Source organism: Canis lupus, chromosome 24 (genome assembly GCF_003254725.2).
Source record: "Canis lupus dingo isolate Sandy chromosome 24, ASM325472v2, whole genome shotgun sequence".
Lineage (NCBI taxonomy): Eukaryota > Metazoa > Chordata > Mammalia > Carnivora > Canidae > Canis > Canis lupus.
The window spans coordinates 33,279,281-33,292,448 of record NC_064266.1 but is presented as its reverse complement, the minus strand read 5'-3'; the positions used below and the strand labels follow the sequence as shown (position 1 = coordinate 33,292,448).

Genomic DNA, 13,168 nt, shown 5'->3' with positions numbered 1-13,168 from the left:
GATGAAGTGGGCCTTTGGACTCCACACATTCACTGGACGTAGGCAGAGGCCACCAGAGACTCAGTTGTGGGGTCAGCAGGGTGGGAAGTTAGACACCAGACCCTAGGTTGGAGTGTGAAGGCCGGGGGGGGCGGGGGGTGTCATAAGAAGGTGGGCCTGGGTGGAGAGTGTGTGGTCCCAAGACTAGCTCCAGGTTCTCCGCCTTCTCTGCCCTCAAGACCCTCACACATTCTCAATGGGGAGGGCAGGGTTCTGTATTTCCTTTTACAAATGAAACAAGATGGCAATAAGATGGTAGGGACCGGAAGGGCAGGGATGGGATCTATTTACACAGGAGTTGGAGTGAGTTTGAGGTGAGGAGTTGGGGGATCGGGCAGGGAGGGGGAGCCCTGGCAGAGCCATAATCTTCCTATGACCTGGCAGCCTGAGTCCTGCAGCCACCTCAGGGGGAGGGTCCTGGGGTCTGCTCAGCCCCGAGAGGCCTGAGTCCCAGCAGTCCATACCAGCACCCTGGGGCTCCTCCTCCCTGCAGGATGTGTTAAGTGGGGTGAGGCTCGCGGCTAGGGCCCTGTTCGCGGCCCGAGTCCCGGTCCTTGTTCTCCGAGGAAGAGGAGGAGCTGGAGCTGTGGCTGCGGCCTGACTGCCGGTAGGCGGTACTCAGCTCCTGTAGCCGCTCTGGTGTCGGCCCCCACTTGGCAAAGCCAGGGTCGTTCTGCAGGAAGAGCACGGCCGTGTTGTGGACGGCCTTGTAGTGCATTTCTTCCCTGTGGGCAAAGGAGCAGCTCAGGGTGGGGCTCGGCCTGGCGAGAAGGCCCAGTCCTCCCAGCCCCACCCTCCCCCAGCACCCACTTCTTGCAGACGTGCTGGGAGCCACTGCGGTACTCGTGCTCGAAGGCAGGCAGGACCAGCTGGTGGCGTTTGAAGCGGCTCTGCTCCATGCGGGTGAGCGCCGGTGTGGGGGGTTCTCGCCACTCGGGGATGAACACGATGAAGGACAGGGGCTCTGGTGAGCTCTCGAGAAGTTTCTGTGGGAGGGAGGAGGCATCGGGCAGACATCAAAGGCTGCCCTCCAGGTGGCTGGCAATCTTGCTGGCCACCCCCACCCACAGCAGCACACGCACCTCGAAGTGAGAGACCATGGCATCCATGAGCTCCTCGCAGAATGGAGGGTTGGCCTCAAAGGAACCACTCAGCGGGGAGAAATCCAGGCAGGGCCTGGGGACGGAGGTGAGCATTCAAAGTCCTACCAGGACCCAGGCCCTCAAGCAGAAATGGGTGCCACCCCCACCTTGTTGAAGGGATGGGCCACGGTCAGGCCATAAGTGTGGCCGACTTCATTGGGGGCTGAGGATGGAGAGGCTCGGGTTTGGCGGCCAAAGCACCAAGCACTTCATGGAAGGGCTGGAACTCAAACCCATTTCAGACTCTGCTGCCATCACAGCACAAGCCCCTGCCAGGGGTCCCCAGCTGCAGAGCCTGTCCCCTTTTTGGCCCAGCCTGTCTTCTGCTGGAGGCTGCATCTCCTTTCATTCGTGCTCCCTCCCCTCCCATCTCCCACGTGAGTCTGTCAGGTCCCTGAGGTCTGAATCCCCACCTCCCATGCCTCTCAGTGCCTGGACCATGTGCTCCCACCCCAGCCAACGCTAATTCACTGAGAAACCCACCAGCTCCCGAAGTACAGTGAGCAGTCCAAGGCCCCACAGGCAGCAAGGGCTTACACCCAACACCACCCGATTCCAAGACCCTATTAAGAAGTAGCTTGCCCAGGTGAGATCTACGCTCTAGGGGACCCCTTCCCTGGGCAGAGGGCCCTGGCAGCCCCTGGTTCTCACCCGCGGGAGCCGAAGTAGCCATCAGTGTCCGGGAAGGCAGAGCAGTACTGGCGAAAGTAGCAGTTGAGGGGCGAGGCAAAGCACTCAAAGCTGACGCTGAAGAGTCGGTGGAGGGCCTCAAAGACGTGCACGGGCAGCGATCCCTGCAGGCCTGTCCCCTCGTAGAGGCCCACGCCAAACATCATCTGCACGGTGGCCACTGTCAGCCTCTGAGGCTCAGCCTTCTCCCACCCTCTAGAGGAGCCCTCCCACTGCCGCCCCAGGCCTGTACCTGGTACCGCCGCAGAAGACACCAGACTCGAGGCAGGAACCTCTCAAAGGCAGAGTCGTCAATGCAGCTATAGCGGTAAAGCAGCCACTGGGGAACAGAGGGCAATGGCCTTCAGCAATGCTCCCTCCCTCCCTCCCTCCCTAATCACTGGTCTCCTGCCGAGGACACTGGGTCAAGAAGCAGCTGGCCCTCCCTCCTCTAACCTCCTACCTGGGGGGACCTGCCTCCCCTTCACCCCAGCTCTTACCAGCTTGCTGAAGTAGTTGCGGCTGACCTTGACCATCTCTCCCTTGTACCGGATGCAGACCACGTTATTCTCCATGTGCATCTCCACACTGGGCATAGGGGGTGCAGACACGGCCAGCCGTACTGGGTAACAGTACACCAGGCGGGGCTCCACTTCTGGGGCCTCCACCTCCTCTGTGGGCAGGGAGAGCAGTCAGGGGCCATGGCTTCCTGGACAGCCCCAGTGCCTACTGCATGCTGGGTGCCTCACACGCATACCCCAGTAGCTGAGGGAGGGAAGTCTCATCCCATGAAGGAGCAGGACAGAGCTCAGATAGTTTGATAACCACGTTAACAGCCAGGCAAGGGCGAGAGCTGGTGGCCCAGGTCAACACGTTCTGTACTGACATGGGCCCCCAGTTTGCCAGGCAGGAATACTGCATCACTCTCACAGGAATTAAAAACACCTTGTTTAGGGAGCTTTTTTTGGCCAGCACTCTTGAGTTACCACTAAGTTCTCGTATGATCCTAGTCTGCAGTGTGGGGGAGATGGGGCTTGCAGAAACAGGTGTAAACCCAAGTCCCCCTAACTGCTTACCCTGGGCCTGTCTTCACCACCTTCTGGCTCCCCCTTTCCCAGCCCTTGTCCACTTCCTAGAGGAGGGCTGAAATACCTGAGCTCAAGGACAACAGGTCCTGCCCCAGACACTGCTGGGGAAAACGGGTTTCCCCAAACCAAGCCTCACTTTCCCCTTCAGTCAGGGGCCGGGAAACAGAGCTGACAGCCTCACAGCTGGCTCCCTGCCATTGGCTCCCTACCTGGGATGTTGTTTTCCTTGAGGATGGCAAGGTGCTTCTCTCGGATCCGCTTGACATACTCCAGGGAGATGTGATAGATCTTACTACAGATGCCCTCCACAGAGTCCTTAGCTGCGGCTGAGACGTGGGGGCCACACTGCCTCCGCAGATGCTCCAGGCGGTCCTGGAGGAGACACTCGTAATCAGAGCTCTAGGGGGCTGGTGGAGGAGGGCTGGTGGGTTCCAGCAGTCCTCATTTTGAAACCAACTCTGCTACGTACTAGCTGTGTCACTTGGACAAGTCCCTTGGTGTCTTTTGAGTCTTATTTCTCAACTGTTAAGGGAACACAAAATACTTACCAGAGAAGGCAGTTTGAGTATTAAATGTGATCATTCCCATTAAGGGCTTAAGAAAGCCCCTGGCATACAGCAAGTGTCTAATAAATGCCAGCATCTATAGTTGGGGTTACACTGTGCCAGATCTCATGATAATTGCTGGGGAAACTGACAAACCAGGCACAGTCCCCACTTACAAAGCATTCGCCATCTACCAGGGAGAAGAGACCATTATAAAACAGGGTCCTTGGTCATTGCAGATTTAAAATTTGAGCTTTTAGCAACTTGCAAGGATTTAACTAGGCATTTGTAATTTTGCTGAACCACACGTGTGAAAGTGATGAGTGAAAATGAGTCACTGGCTAGTGAGTACACCTACCTTTGTCACTCTACGTGTCAAGTACAGTTACTATCGTGAAGTGCGAAACCTTGTCTCTTGTGAAAAATGGTCCTGAAAAGAAAGCCCATTGCTAGTGCTGGTGGAGAGTTAAAGAAGTGATGGGTCTGGGCCAGAAAACAGAATTGCTGTGGACACAGTAAAGGAGGGAATTGAATCTGGTGCCGGCTCTTAACTGTGGTGAGCGCACACACCCAAGAAAAGGCAGTTTGTCAATCTGTGTCCAAAAATCTATTCAAGGGAGATGTTAAGTTGAAAAGGCAGATACTTCTCATGTGTGGCCGAGCACAGGATCAGTCTTTAAGAGAGAGCCAGGAGCCTGGACAAACCTCTATATGGCGGGAGTTTTGGGACCAATGAGCATCAAAGGTCTGCTGGGCTGCAGACAGGCTGCGGTGGGGCCCAGCCCAGCCTAAGCAGGCTGCTGTGGGAAGTGGCCGCAGAGCCCTTCCACCAGCCTCCTCACCCAGGGCCACTCACCATATAGTCCTCCTTGGAGGCCGAGTGGTCCTTCCGCAGCCAGCTGAACGTATCCTCCACATTCCATTTGACCACCTTCCTGCTGTCAGGGGACGCACTCCTGCCAGTTGAGGGCACATAACAGCCAGCTGTCCGGCAGCTGCTCCACGCTTCCTCCTCCCACCCACCTGCACTAACATTGAGGCACCAGGGCTTCCCTCAAAGCCCCTGCTCCTCCTCTGGGAGCCTGCCCCCTTCCTGCCACGGAGAGCAGTGACTGAGCTCCATGAGATGGGCCAGACAGCCCAGCACTTCCCCACTCTGAGCACACACCCAGCTTCCTGGGGCAGGAGAGCAAACCTGGATTCAATGAGCCGCCGAGCAGCCTCTGCGTACTTAAAGAGCAGGCGCTTGGCTTCCTCCCGGAACTTGATTCGGGATAACCTAGCATATGGAGCAGGCAAGGTTAGAGTCTTCTACACAGGAGTGGCTACGCAGACCCAAAGCCCCCCGAGTCGGCCCCAGCTGTGGGCTGTACCTGATGGGAATGTCATTCATGATTTCTCGAAACATGGAAGGTGACACGACTGGTTCACAGTTGCTCGGCAACAGGGGATCAGAGCCTTTATCCACGACCTTGCGCTCCAGCATCCAACGGTTGAAAGATTCTCGAGGGGGCTCGATGCCTGCAGGACAGCAGAGGTGGTGAAAGTCTGGCTCAGTCAGCTGCCTGCGTGTGGGCCCAGCACACGGGAGGGATGGGGCACCCGAGGCGACAGCCCACTATGCCAGCAGCTCGTCCTCTAGGCAACATCCCCTAAGTGTCCTCTGAGAACCGCTAGTTTTACATCCTCTAGGCAATATCCCTTAAGTGTCCTCTGAGAACCGCTAGTTTTATACAGAGTGTGAGTAAATGTTACTTAGATAAGAGGAAAAAGGAGAAACTATATGTCTGCATAGTTAGCAGGCTGCTTTACAACTAATAAAAGCTACAGTGTACGGAGGGCTTTCCAATCCACTTACTCCGTGTAGTAGTAGCCATGCCGTGAGGTACAGGCACTTTTTTGTTTCTATGCTCTCTTACAGACACACAAAAAGGCTTCGTGTGTATCTGACAGTAAGCATTCTGGAAGGTTACGGACTAGTTCTGTGGTTACTGGTGCCAGCCACCCTTTCTGTAAGCGGTCAGCGGACCTGGGGCTCCAGCAGGCCTGTCCCCTCCACAGCCTATGCTCTCAGCCACGAGGCTTCACAGCACCATCCCCAAGCCCAGCTGGTCGAGCCTGGCCCTTGCTAAGGGTAGGTGGAAACAAGGGTCCCGGAGCCCAGGAGCAGTTACCCTCTCGCTGCTGGCACAGCTCCCGGTAGTGCTGCCGAAGCTTGAGGATGAGCTGGGAGCGAAGCAGCTCCACCTCAGGGTGCGGGGGCAGCACCTCTGATGGCCCCCGGTGCTTGATGACAGCGTTGGTCTGGATGTCCAGGTCCCAGTACACCCTTGGGGCACAGAAAGGAGCACTGACGAAAGTAGAAGTAAAGGAGGGAGGGATGCCAGGCATGCAGGCTGCACTGATGACGGATGCCCCCAAGCCCATCAGCAGGGACTCACTCAGTGGGGCGGAGGAGAGCTGCCTGCTGTTTATCTTCAGGGGATGTCCCCCACATCTTCAGTGTTGGGGTTCCTGGGATACTGGGAGAGCTAGGCACCGATGGGCCTGTGGGTGTCACAGGAATTTCAATCTAGAATAACAACAAAAAAAAGGTATCAGGGTCAGGAGGATTGGCCTATGGCTGCTACACTGGTGCAGCTGGCAGGCTGTGCACCAGGCCCCCTCCCAACCTACCACTGCCCAGCCCTTGCAGGAAACCTGCTGGTTGCCACCTAGAGCAGCCTCTTACCAGCCACATCCTGACAGCCTGCATTCACTCACCTTGGGCTTCTTCACACCATTGCCGCTTGGCTGCTCTTCTGAGAGCTGTCGCTTTCGGGGCTTGTTCTCAGCTGGGGGGGTGTCCACCAAGCTTGAGTCTTGGGGCAGTGGAGTTGCATTCAGTCCCAAAGGGTCCGACTGGTGGAGGGAGACCAGCAGAGTTGCAAGTGGGGCCAGTGGCTTAGGAGCCCCAATAACATAGAATCCTGATGCCCCCCTGCTCCGACTGCTCAGAGAAGAGCAAAAGAGGCTGGGATGCAGAAAGAACACGGGGTTCCATTCCTGCCTGCCACTTGCAACTGTGTGACCTTGAGAGACTTACATTCTTTCCTAATTCCCTCACCTTCAAAATGGCCATGCTAAGACAGGCCCAACCTCCCTTTGGGAAGATGATTCAATGAGTCCATGAATATGACCAGCCTAACAGGACATCTGACATGACAGGAACCCTCTGTACACGTTAATTTCTCCTTGAACACTGGAACTCCTTTGGTGACACAAAGAACTAGTGATGGTAGGCAGGGTGGCCCTGAAATCACATTGGGTTCAACTCCAGCTCTGCCTCGTACTGGCTCAAGGTCTTGGGCCAGTCATTTCCCATCTCTGACCCTTAGTGCCTTCATCTACAAAATGGGGGTGCCAACTGGCTTAATTATGCCCAGTAAAGTAAGTCTGCCCCAACGGATAGGGATCCAAAAGCCCACGTTTCTGCCAGACATCTCGTGCTAGTACTTCCTTGATCACATTGACACTTCTTTCCTAGAACACGCTTCTCCCATCTGACAACTTTCACGTCACTAACTTTGTCACCTTAAATGCTAATTCAAAGAGAAGCTTTCCCTGTCCCCTCCCTTCTAGCCGACCAGGGTCCCTGGTGTAATCTAACACTATCCTTCATGCACGTGCCAGCGCCATCCTGCCAGCTACTCAATAGACTGTGGGGCCCCTGAGAGTACAAGGGCAGGACCAGATCCATCTTGCTCACAACTGCATCACAGGCACAGTGCCTGACATGGAGTTCAGGTTCAATATCACACTAATACAATCATCTTTTTAGGGGTCAGTCTCCCCTATTTGAGTGTAGGTTACACAAGGGCGGGAATGTATCTGTGTGCCATTGTATCCCCAGGTTCCAAGATGGAGCTAGGCTCAAGAGACGTTTAGGGAAAGCCCAGATGCTAGAAGCTGCTCTGGACCCCTGCCCTGGGCTGGCACTCACAATCACGTCATGTTGGCCCAGCACAGGCATCTCCCATAGGGACTGGTTGGTGAATCTGTTGAAGTAGTAGGGACGGTTCTCCCTCCGGCTCCAGCACTTCTCCCAGCCCGCATGCACCAGCTCCTCTGCAAACAAGCATGGAACCCAGCCAGGGTCAGTGCTGCTCCTGAGGCATCCTTCCTACCCCACCACCCTACCCTGCCCTGCCCCTCGCCAGTACCTGGGAGGTCCTGCACCAGGCGGATGGGCTTTGGAGAACAGGGTTGGTTCTGATTGGAGGTGCCCGGGGAGTGACTCAGCAGGGACGCCTCCTCCCGGGGGCTGCCGTGATTCTCATTGGCCATCTCAGCACCCACACCGGACCTGCCACACAGAGGACCGAAGGGTGTCAGGCCAGCAGGGCATGGAGGTCAGCTCCACCCCTCACCCACCAATTACAATCCACTGAGGGCTCCATTGACCACTTGCAGATATTAGGAATCAATTCAGTCCTGTCCCAGAAGGCCAGTGTGGTAGCAGAGGAGCCCTGGGATCTAAGTCGCAGTCCCCTCAGGCTGTAAAATGGGTGCATTTCTGTTGCTCCTTCTGCCTGACATACTCTCCCCAGTTCTCTGCCTGGTTTGTCACTTATCCACTCTACTCCAGAAAGCCTTCCTGGACTCTCCCTCCCCTAAGCTAGGTGGTCAGAGCTCCTCTGCAGGGCCATGAACATCTCCACTGTGGCACCCAGTCCTGTCTATCAGCTGGGTTTGTCTACCCATCAGATGGTCAGAACTCCCAGAGCTAGGAACTGGGCCCAGTTCATCTCTCCAGTGCTCAGCATGGTACCTGGACGCAATAGGAACTCTATTCATTCTGCAAATATTTATAAAGCAAAAAAATAAATAAATAAATAAAATAAATAAATATTTATAAAGCACAGGGTGGCACAGAAGACAGAACAGGGTCTGCCCCTGAGAAGCTATTCCCACAAAAAAGAACAGCAAATCCTCCTCTTTCCTGTTCCTATCCAATAAAATCTAACTGGAACAGAGTACAGCTCAGAGGGGACAGGCATCTGAGTGGCTGCTTCATTCTCTGCTTCAGAGCAGAAAACAATCTGTTGCTAAAGAAACCCGTAGGACTGAGAAGAAATGTCTAATTCTGTCCTTCCTCATCCTCATGTGAAAATTTACTTTAAACATCAGGAAGCAGGGCAGCTCCTTCAGCTCCTTCTGTATTCTCCACCACCCCCACCCAAAGCACACCCAGTGCGAGCCTCAATGGCCAGTGATTTCTGACCTGGCTGGTGGACTCCTAGGGGCCCAAATAAGATTGGACTGGTGATCCCAAAGTTGTTCTCAGTATGTCACAACACCCAAAGAAATCAAACATTTACCCAAAAAAGAGCACAAAGGCATGGTGAAACATCAGTTATCTTTGCTTGCTAAAATTTTATCAACTCATCATGGTCACACTGATTATCTCATGCTGATCAGAAGCTCTGATTGGCTATCGACAACATCATAGGAATCACTGGGACATTAATTTTATTTGTACACTCAGTCATAGATGTCTTTGTTAATTTGGAAAGGGAAAAGTGAATGGTGACTTCATTGGTACAGTTTGGCAGTAAAAATGCACGGAGCAAGAGGACATACATACAACCAAAGGGGGCCATGGTAACAAAAGGTTCGGAACCACTAACCAAGGGGAGAAAAAGCTTGATTCTCTGGGGAGGAGGGATCCCCGGTGCCTTGGGGCTGAGCCCATAGGTCTCAAGCCTGAACAAGGTCCCTCTTTTTCTCACCCTCTGGGGTCTGCAACGCTAGCATGAGAGGGTTTTCTTCTCCGACTGGATGGGCCCCCACGTCACAGGGTCCCACAGAGGCAGGGGGAAGATCTGCAGGAGGTTCAGCACAGGTGGGTGGGCTGGTCAGCAGTGGAGTGGACGGGGGCCCAGGGAATTCCTTGCATCAGCAACTGCAGAGCAAATAGAAAAAAAGAGAGTCACAGACCAGTGAAATGCCGCAGAGCAGGGCTAACAGCAACAGGGGCGACACAAAGCAAGTTGGGAGCCTCTAGGACGGGGCAGGAGACACTGTGGGAGATCTGGAGATTGAAAGGATGAAAATGGTCCTCAAGCTTTGCAAAACAAAAGGTTCACCTTCATAGACTCGTAGCATGTAGTCACACAGGCCCGGTTTGAGGAGGGCCCTAAGCCTGGTTTCATGCTCTCTTGTCACTCTCTTGAAATTTTTAATGAATTTTTAACAAGAGGGACCACGTTTTCATTTTGCACACTGGACCCCATGAATTGTGTAGCTGCTCCTATCAACCAAAATATCCCGAAGACAAGAGAAAAGTGAACATACCGTTTGGCTCTTGAATGACACAGGTCTGAGCTGTGTGGGTCTACTTACACGCAATTTTTTTCAGTACGATGCACTACTATAAATGTATTTACACTTCCTTAGGATTTTAACATTTTCTTTCCTCTGACTTTATTTTAAGAATACACTATATAATACACATAACATACAAAATATGTTTTCTTTTTTTTTGATAAGCACACAATGAGAGAGAGAGAGAGGCAGAGACACAACAGGCAGAGGGAGAAGCAGGCTCCATGCACCGGGAGCCCGACGTGGGATTCGATCCCGGGTCTCCAGGATCGAGCCCTGGGCCAAAGGCAGGCGCTAAACCGCTGCGCCACCCAGGGATCCCACAAAAATGTTTTCATTCTCTACCTATGTTTCCAGTAAGGCTTCCAGTCAACATTAGGCTGTTAGTAGCTAAGTAGTGGGGAGTGGAAAGTTATACTGGGATTTCTGACTCTGCCAGGATCAGTGCCCCAAACCCCTGTGTTGTTAAAGGGCCAACTGTACATATCACAGATCGGGGGCATGCTCCCAAGCCACCAACAGTGAGCAGAAAAAAACACGCTTAAACCAATCTTTTAAAATTACAATAATAATAGCACATGCAAATGCATTACGTAACACAGCATGTTCATCTTTACTGACAGTTCCCCAGTAAATATCGTGTGGCATCCAGGCGGCACCAACTATGTAGCTCAACCACACAGGGCAGCGAGAGCAGCACAATTACAGGCCAAATGGGGACGGACACTGCAGTGCTTTTACAACCGACTACGCATCACGAGGGCTCGTAAAACAATTCAGATTCCTGTCCCTCACTTCACGTCCTAGGCATCAGAAATGGGGAGGGGAGATACACAAGAAATCTGTACTTTCTAAACCCACCCCGAAAGGTGGATCTGGGAATCGGGATGACGAATTTTTAACACTGCTTCAAATCACCATTTTTTTACGATTAAAATTTTTTTCTTAATTCCCCAGGTGATCTGGAAGCAACAAGTCGGCGGCCGAGGAACCCGTTCTGGGTTTGGGCGGACCCGGGGTCCAGATCCTTCTGCCGCTTTCGACTTACAAACACGAATCTTTCGACCTCTAGGGTCTGTATACGTAGAGTCCAGTGTATTGTACACTTTACGTAAGAAATGACTCTATCATTAAGATGACGTTTTTATTCATCGAGGCTCCCCGACCCCCGCGCATACCGCAGTTCGACACCGCCGACCCGCTTAAATAAACAACTGTATCTGCGCAACCGGAGGAACCCACCAGAAGGAAAGAACCCGGTTACCGGATTGGAAGAAGATGGGGCGGGACTATCGCAACAATGCACCAACCAGAACCCTCGGAACCAGGAAGGCGGAGTCAAAGGACTTGCGAAATGCGCAGGCGCGGGGGCCGCTCGAGGAGGGGTTCCCCCCACCCGCGCCAGCGCGCGCACCCTTTCCCCTCCCCGCCAACACCAGCGGGGGCGGGCTGTTTGGCGCGCGCGCGCCGGCCCATCTCCCGGGCTCCGCCCCCCGCCCCACCGCGCGCTCCCGCCCCCGGGCTGAGGCGACTCAGAGTCGGAGCCCGACACAAAGGCGGTGGCGGCGGCAGCAGCGGAGGGGCCCTAGAGGCCGCTCCACCCGCGCTCTCCGGGCCCACCTCCCTCACCCAAGCCACCGGCCCGGCCGCCCACCCGCGGGCCTAAGATGGCGGCGGCGGCAGAGACAGGGCAAGCGGTGGCCCCGAGCGGAAAGCGCCGGAGGGGCCACCGCCGCTCGGCTTCGGATCCCCGGACCCCGGAGCGGCTCGCGGCGGGACCATGGCTTCCTGGGGCTCTTACCTGCCCGGAGCGGACTCGAGGGGACGCGGCTACACGTTCTGCTCGACCTCCCGTTTTGCCGCCTCCGCCTCGCCCTCCCCAGCGCCGCTGCCGCCATCTTGTGTCCCGGGCCGGGACTCCGCGCTGCGCATGCGCTGGTACCGCCTCTGAGGGACCTCGCCGCTGCCGCGCCGCCATCTTGAGTGTGGCAGGACCGGCCGACTCCACAGACCCTGCTGGGTTTTGGCCCCCTCCCCTTCCTCCTGTCCTTCCCTGTTGTCCCATGCGGGTCTCAAGAGGGCACGGCAGCCCCGCGGGCCGTGGGGTGCGGACTGAGGAAGGAACGAGCTCACAGGCACGCTCCCTGCCTCAGTTTCCCCGCGCGAGCACACCGGCCCGGGCGGGAGGACCGGACTGAGAGTGCGCACCGGGGGGCGCGGGGCGGGCTGGGAACCTGCGGTCGCTCAGCTGAGACGCCGACCCGGGGGCGGGGTTCTGGTGACGCGGCTCTGGGCGCAGCGGGGCCCTGGGTCCTAGCTCCGGCGGGGCGCTGCCACCGAAACGTTTAGCTGCTTGCCCCCTGGGCCTGTCAAGAATGTCTAACAGCTGCTTTCCATATCCCGGCTGCATGCAAATCGGACCTTTTCCCACTGTTGAGGCTACGCTAGTTACAAGTGCTCCTGAGTAGAAGAAACTCAGAACAGCCGCGGGAGACCTAATAATGGGCTTCGGCAAAGTTAGGAAGATGCTAAATGCATCAGAAGGGCTCTCCCAGCACTGACGTATCTGGCTCCTGGTTGCGGGGCAGAGCCTCGCTAAGAGCTCAGGCCGGCCTCGAAGGTTAGCCCCGCGGGAGGTGCAGTTGCTAGGTGCCCCACGCCCGGCGCCCTGCCGGGTTCTAGGCGAGGGGCGGGCCGACTCGCTGGCTCCGCCTCCCGCCGGCCGCCTCGCTAAACTGACCTCAACAGTAGCTTAGGAGGAACCCAAGGTTGCCGCCTGCTGTTCGCCTGGCGCGTCCCTAGCGGAGCCAGAGGCGGCGGGTACCCTCGCTGCGCAGCAGCCTCTGCGTCCGTGGTGCCTGGCCCCGTGCAGCTGGGTGGGGCTGGGGCATTGTCCGTATCGGAGGCAGTGGCGTGAACTAGGGTCCTCCCCTGTCCGGCTAGATTCAGAGCCCTGCGCCTCCATCCTAGATGTGTGGCCTTGAGGGAGTTCGACCTCTTCAAGCTTTAGTTTCCTCCAATTGAAGGTAGTCCGCCAAGCCTCATAAAGATTTGGTGAAAACTGGGGTGATACCTGTAAAGTACCCAGCATGTGTGGTACCTGGCAGTGAATCAACGTTAGCTGTTACCGCCTCACCGAGTGATGAGGATTGCCCCAAGTAGATTCGAGCCCTCCAAAAATAAACCGGCTCCGACAGGCACAGGAGGTGCAGTCGATCCTGCCCTCACAGAGCATCCAGTTCACTCGGGAAGCTTGGTAGGAACTCCGGATGCCTGGTGCCCACCTCAGACCTGCCTAGGGGGACCACATGTCCTGCTT

General features: G+C 55.7%; 1 protein-coding gene and 1 long non-coding RNA gene across 5 annotated transcripts in view; one reads left to right on the top strand and one right to left on the bottom strand.

Moving 5' to 3' along the window:
* Positions 1-229: 229 nt before the first annotated feature.
* PCIF1 (phosphorylated CTD interacting factor 1) lies at positions 230-12,612 on the bottom strand. Of its 3 annotated transcripts, none has more exons than XM_035705916.2 (17): positions 12,590-12,612; positions 9,255-9,427; positions 7,686-7,828; positions 7,466-7,590; positions 6,247-6,384; positions 5,925-6,055; positions 5,658-5,812; positions 4,857-5,004; positions 4,679-4,762; positions 4,340-4,439; positions 3,148-3,310; positions 2,351-2,523; positions 2,104-2,190; positions 1,833-2,017; positions 1,122-1,215; positions 850-1,025; positions 230-764 (listed from the first exon to the last, which is right to left on the bottom strand). In XM_035705916.2, exons 3-17 carry the CDS (start codon positions 7,807-7,809, stop codon positions 539-541), a joined length of 2,109 nt encoding a protein of 702 aa, XP_035561809.1. In that variant the 5' UTR covers positions 7,810-7,828; positions 9,255-9,427; positions 12,590-12,612; the 3' UTR covers positions 230-538. The 3 variants fall into 3 exon arrangements, with proteins under 3 accessions (XP_035561809.1, XP_025326035.1, XP_025326036.1); XM_025470250.3 differs by lacking the exon at positions 12,590-12,612 and adding an exon at positions 11,651-11,791; XM_025470251.3 differs by lacking the exon at positions 12,590-12,612 and adding an exon at positions 11,028-11,131.
* LOC118352279 (uncharacterized) overlaps positions 2,040-13,168 on the top strand; it is a 14,223-nt gene continuing 3,094 nt past the window's right edge. The window contains exons 1-3 of one of the 2 annotated variants that reach the window (XR_004809170.2): positions 2,072-2,178; positions 5,405-5,617; positions 10,807-12,875. This is a non-coding gene — a long non-coding RNA (uncharacterized LOC118352279). Of the gene's footprint in view, positions 2,179-3,086; positions 5,318-5,404; positions 5,618-10,806; positions 12,876-13,168 lie in introns of those variants that run through there. The other variant, XR_004809169.2, reaches the window with a different exon arrangement.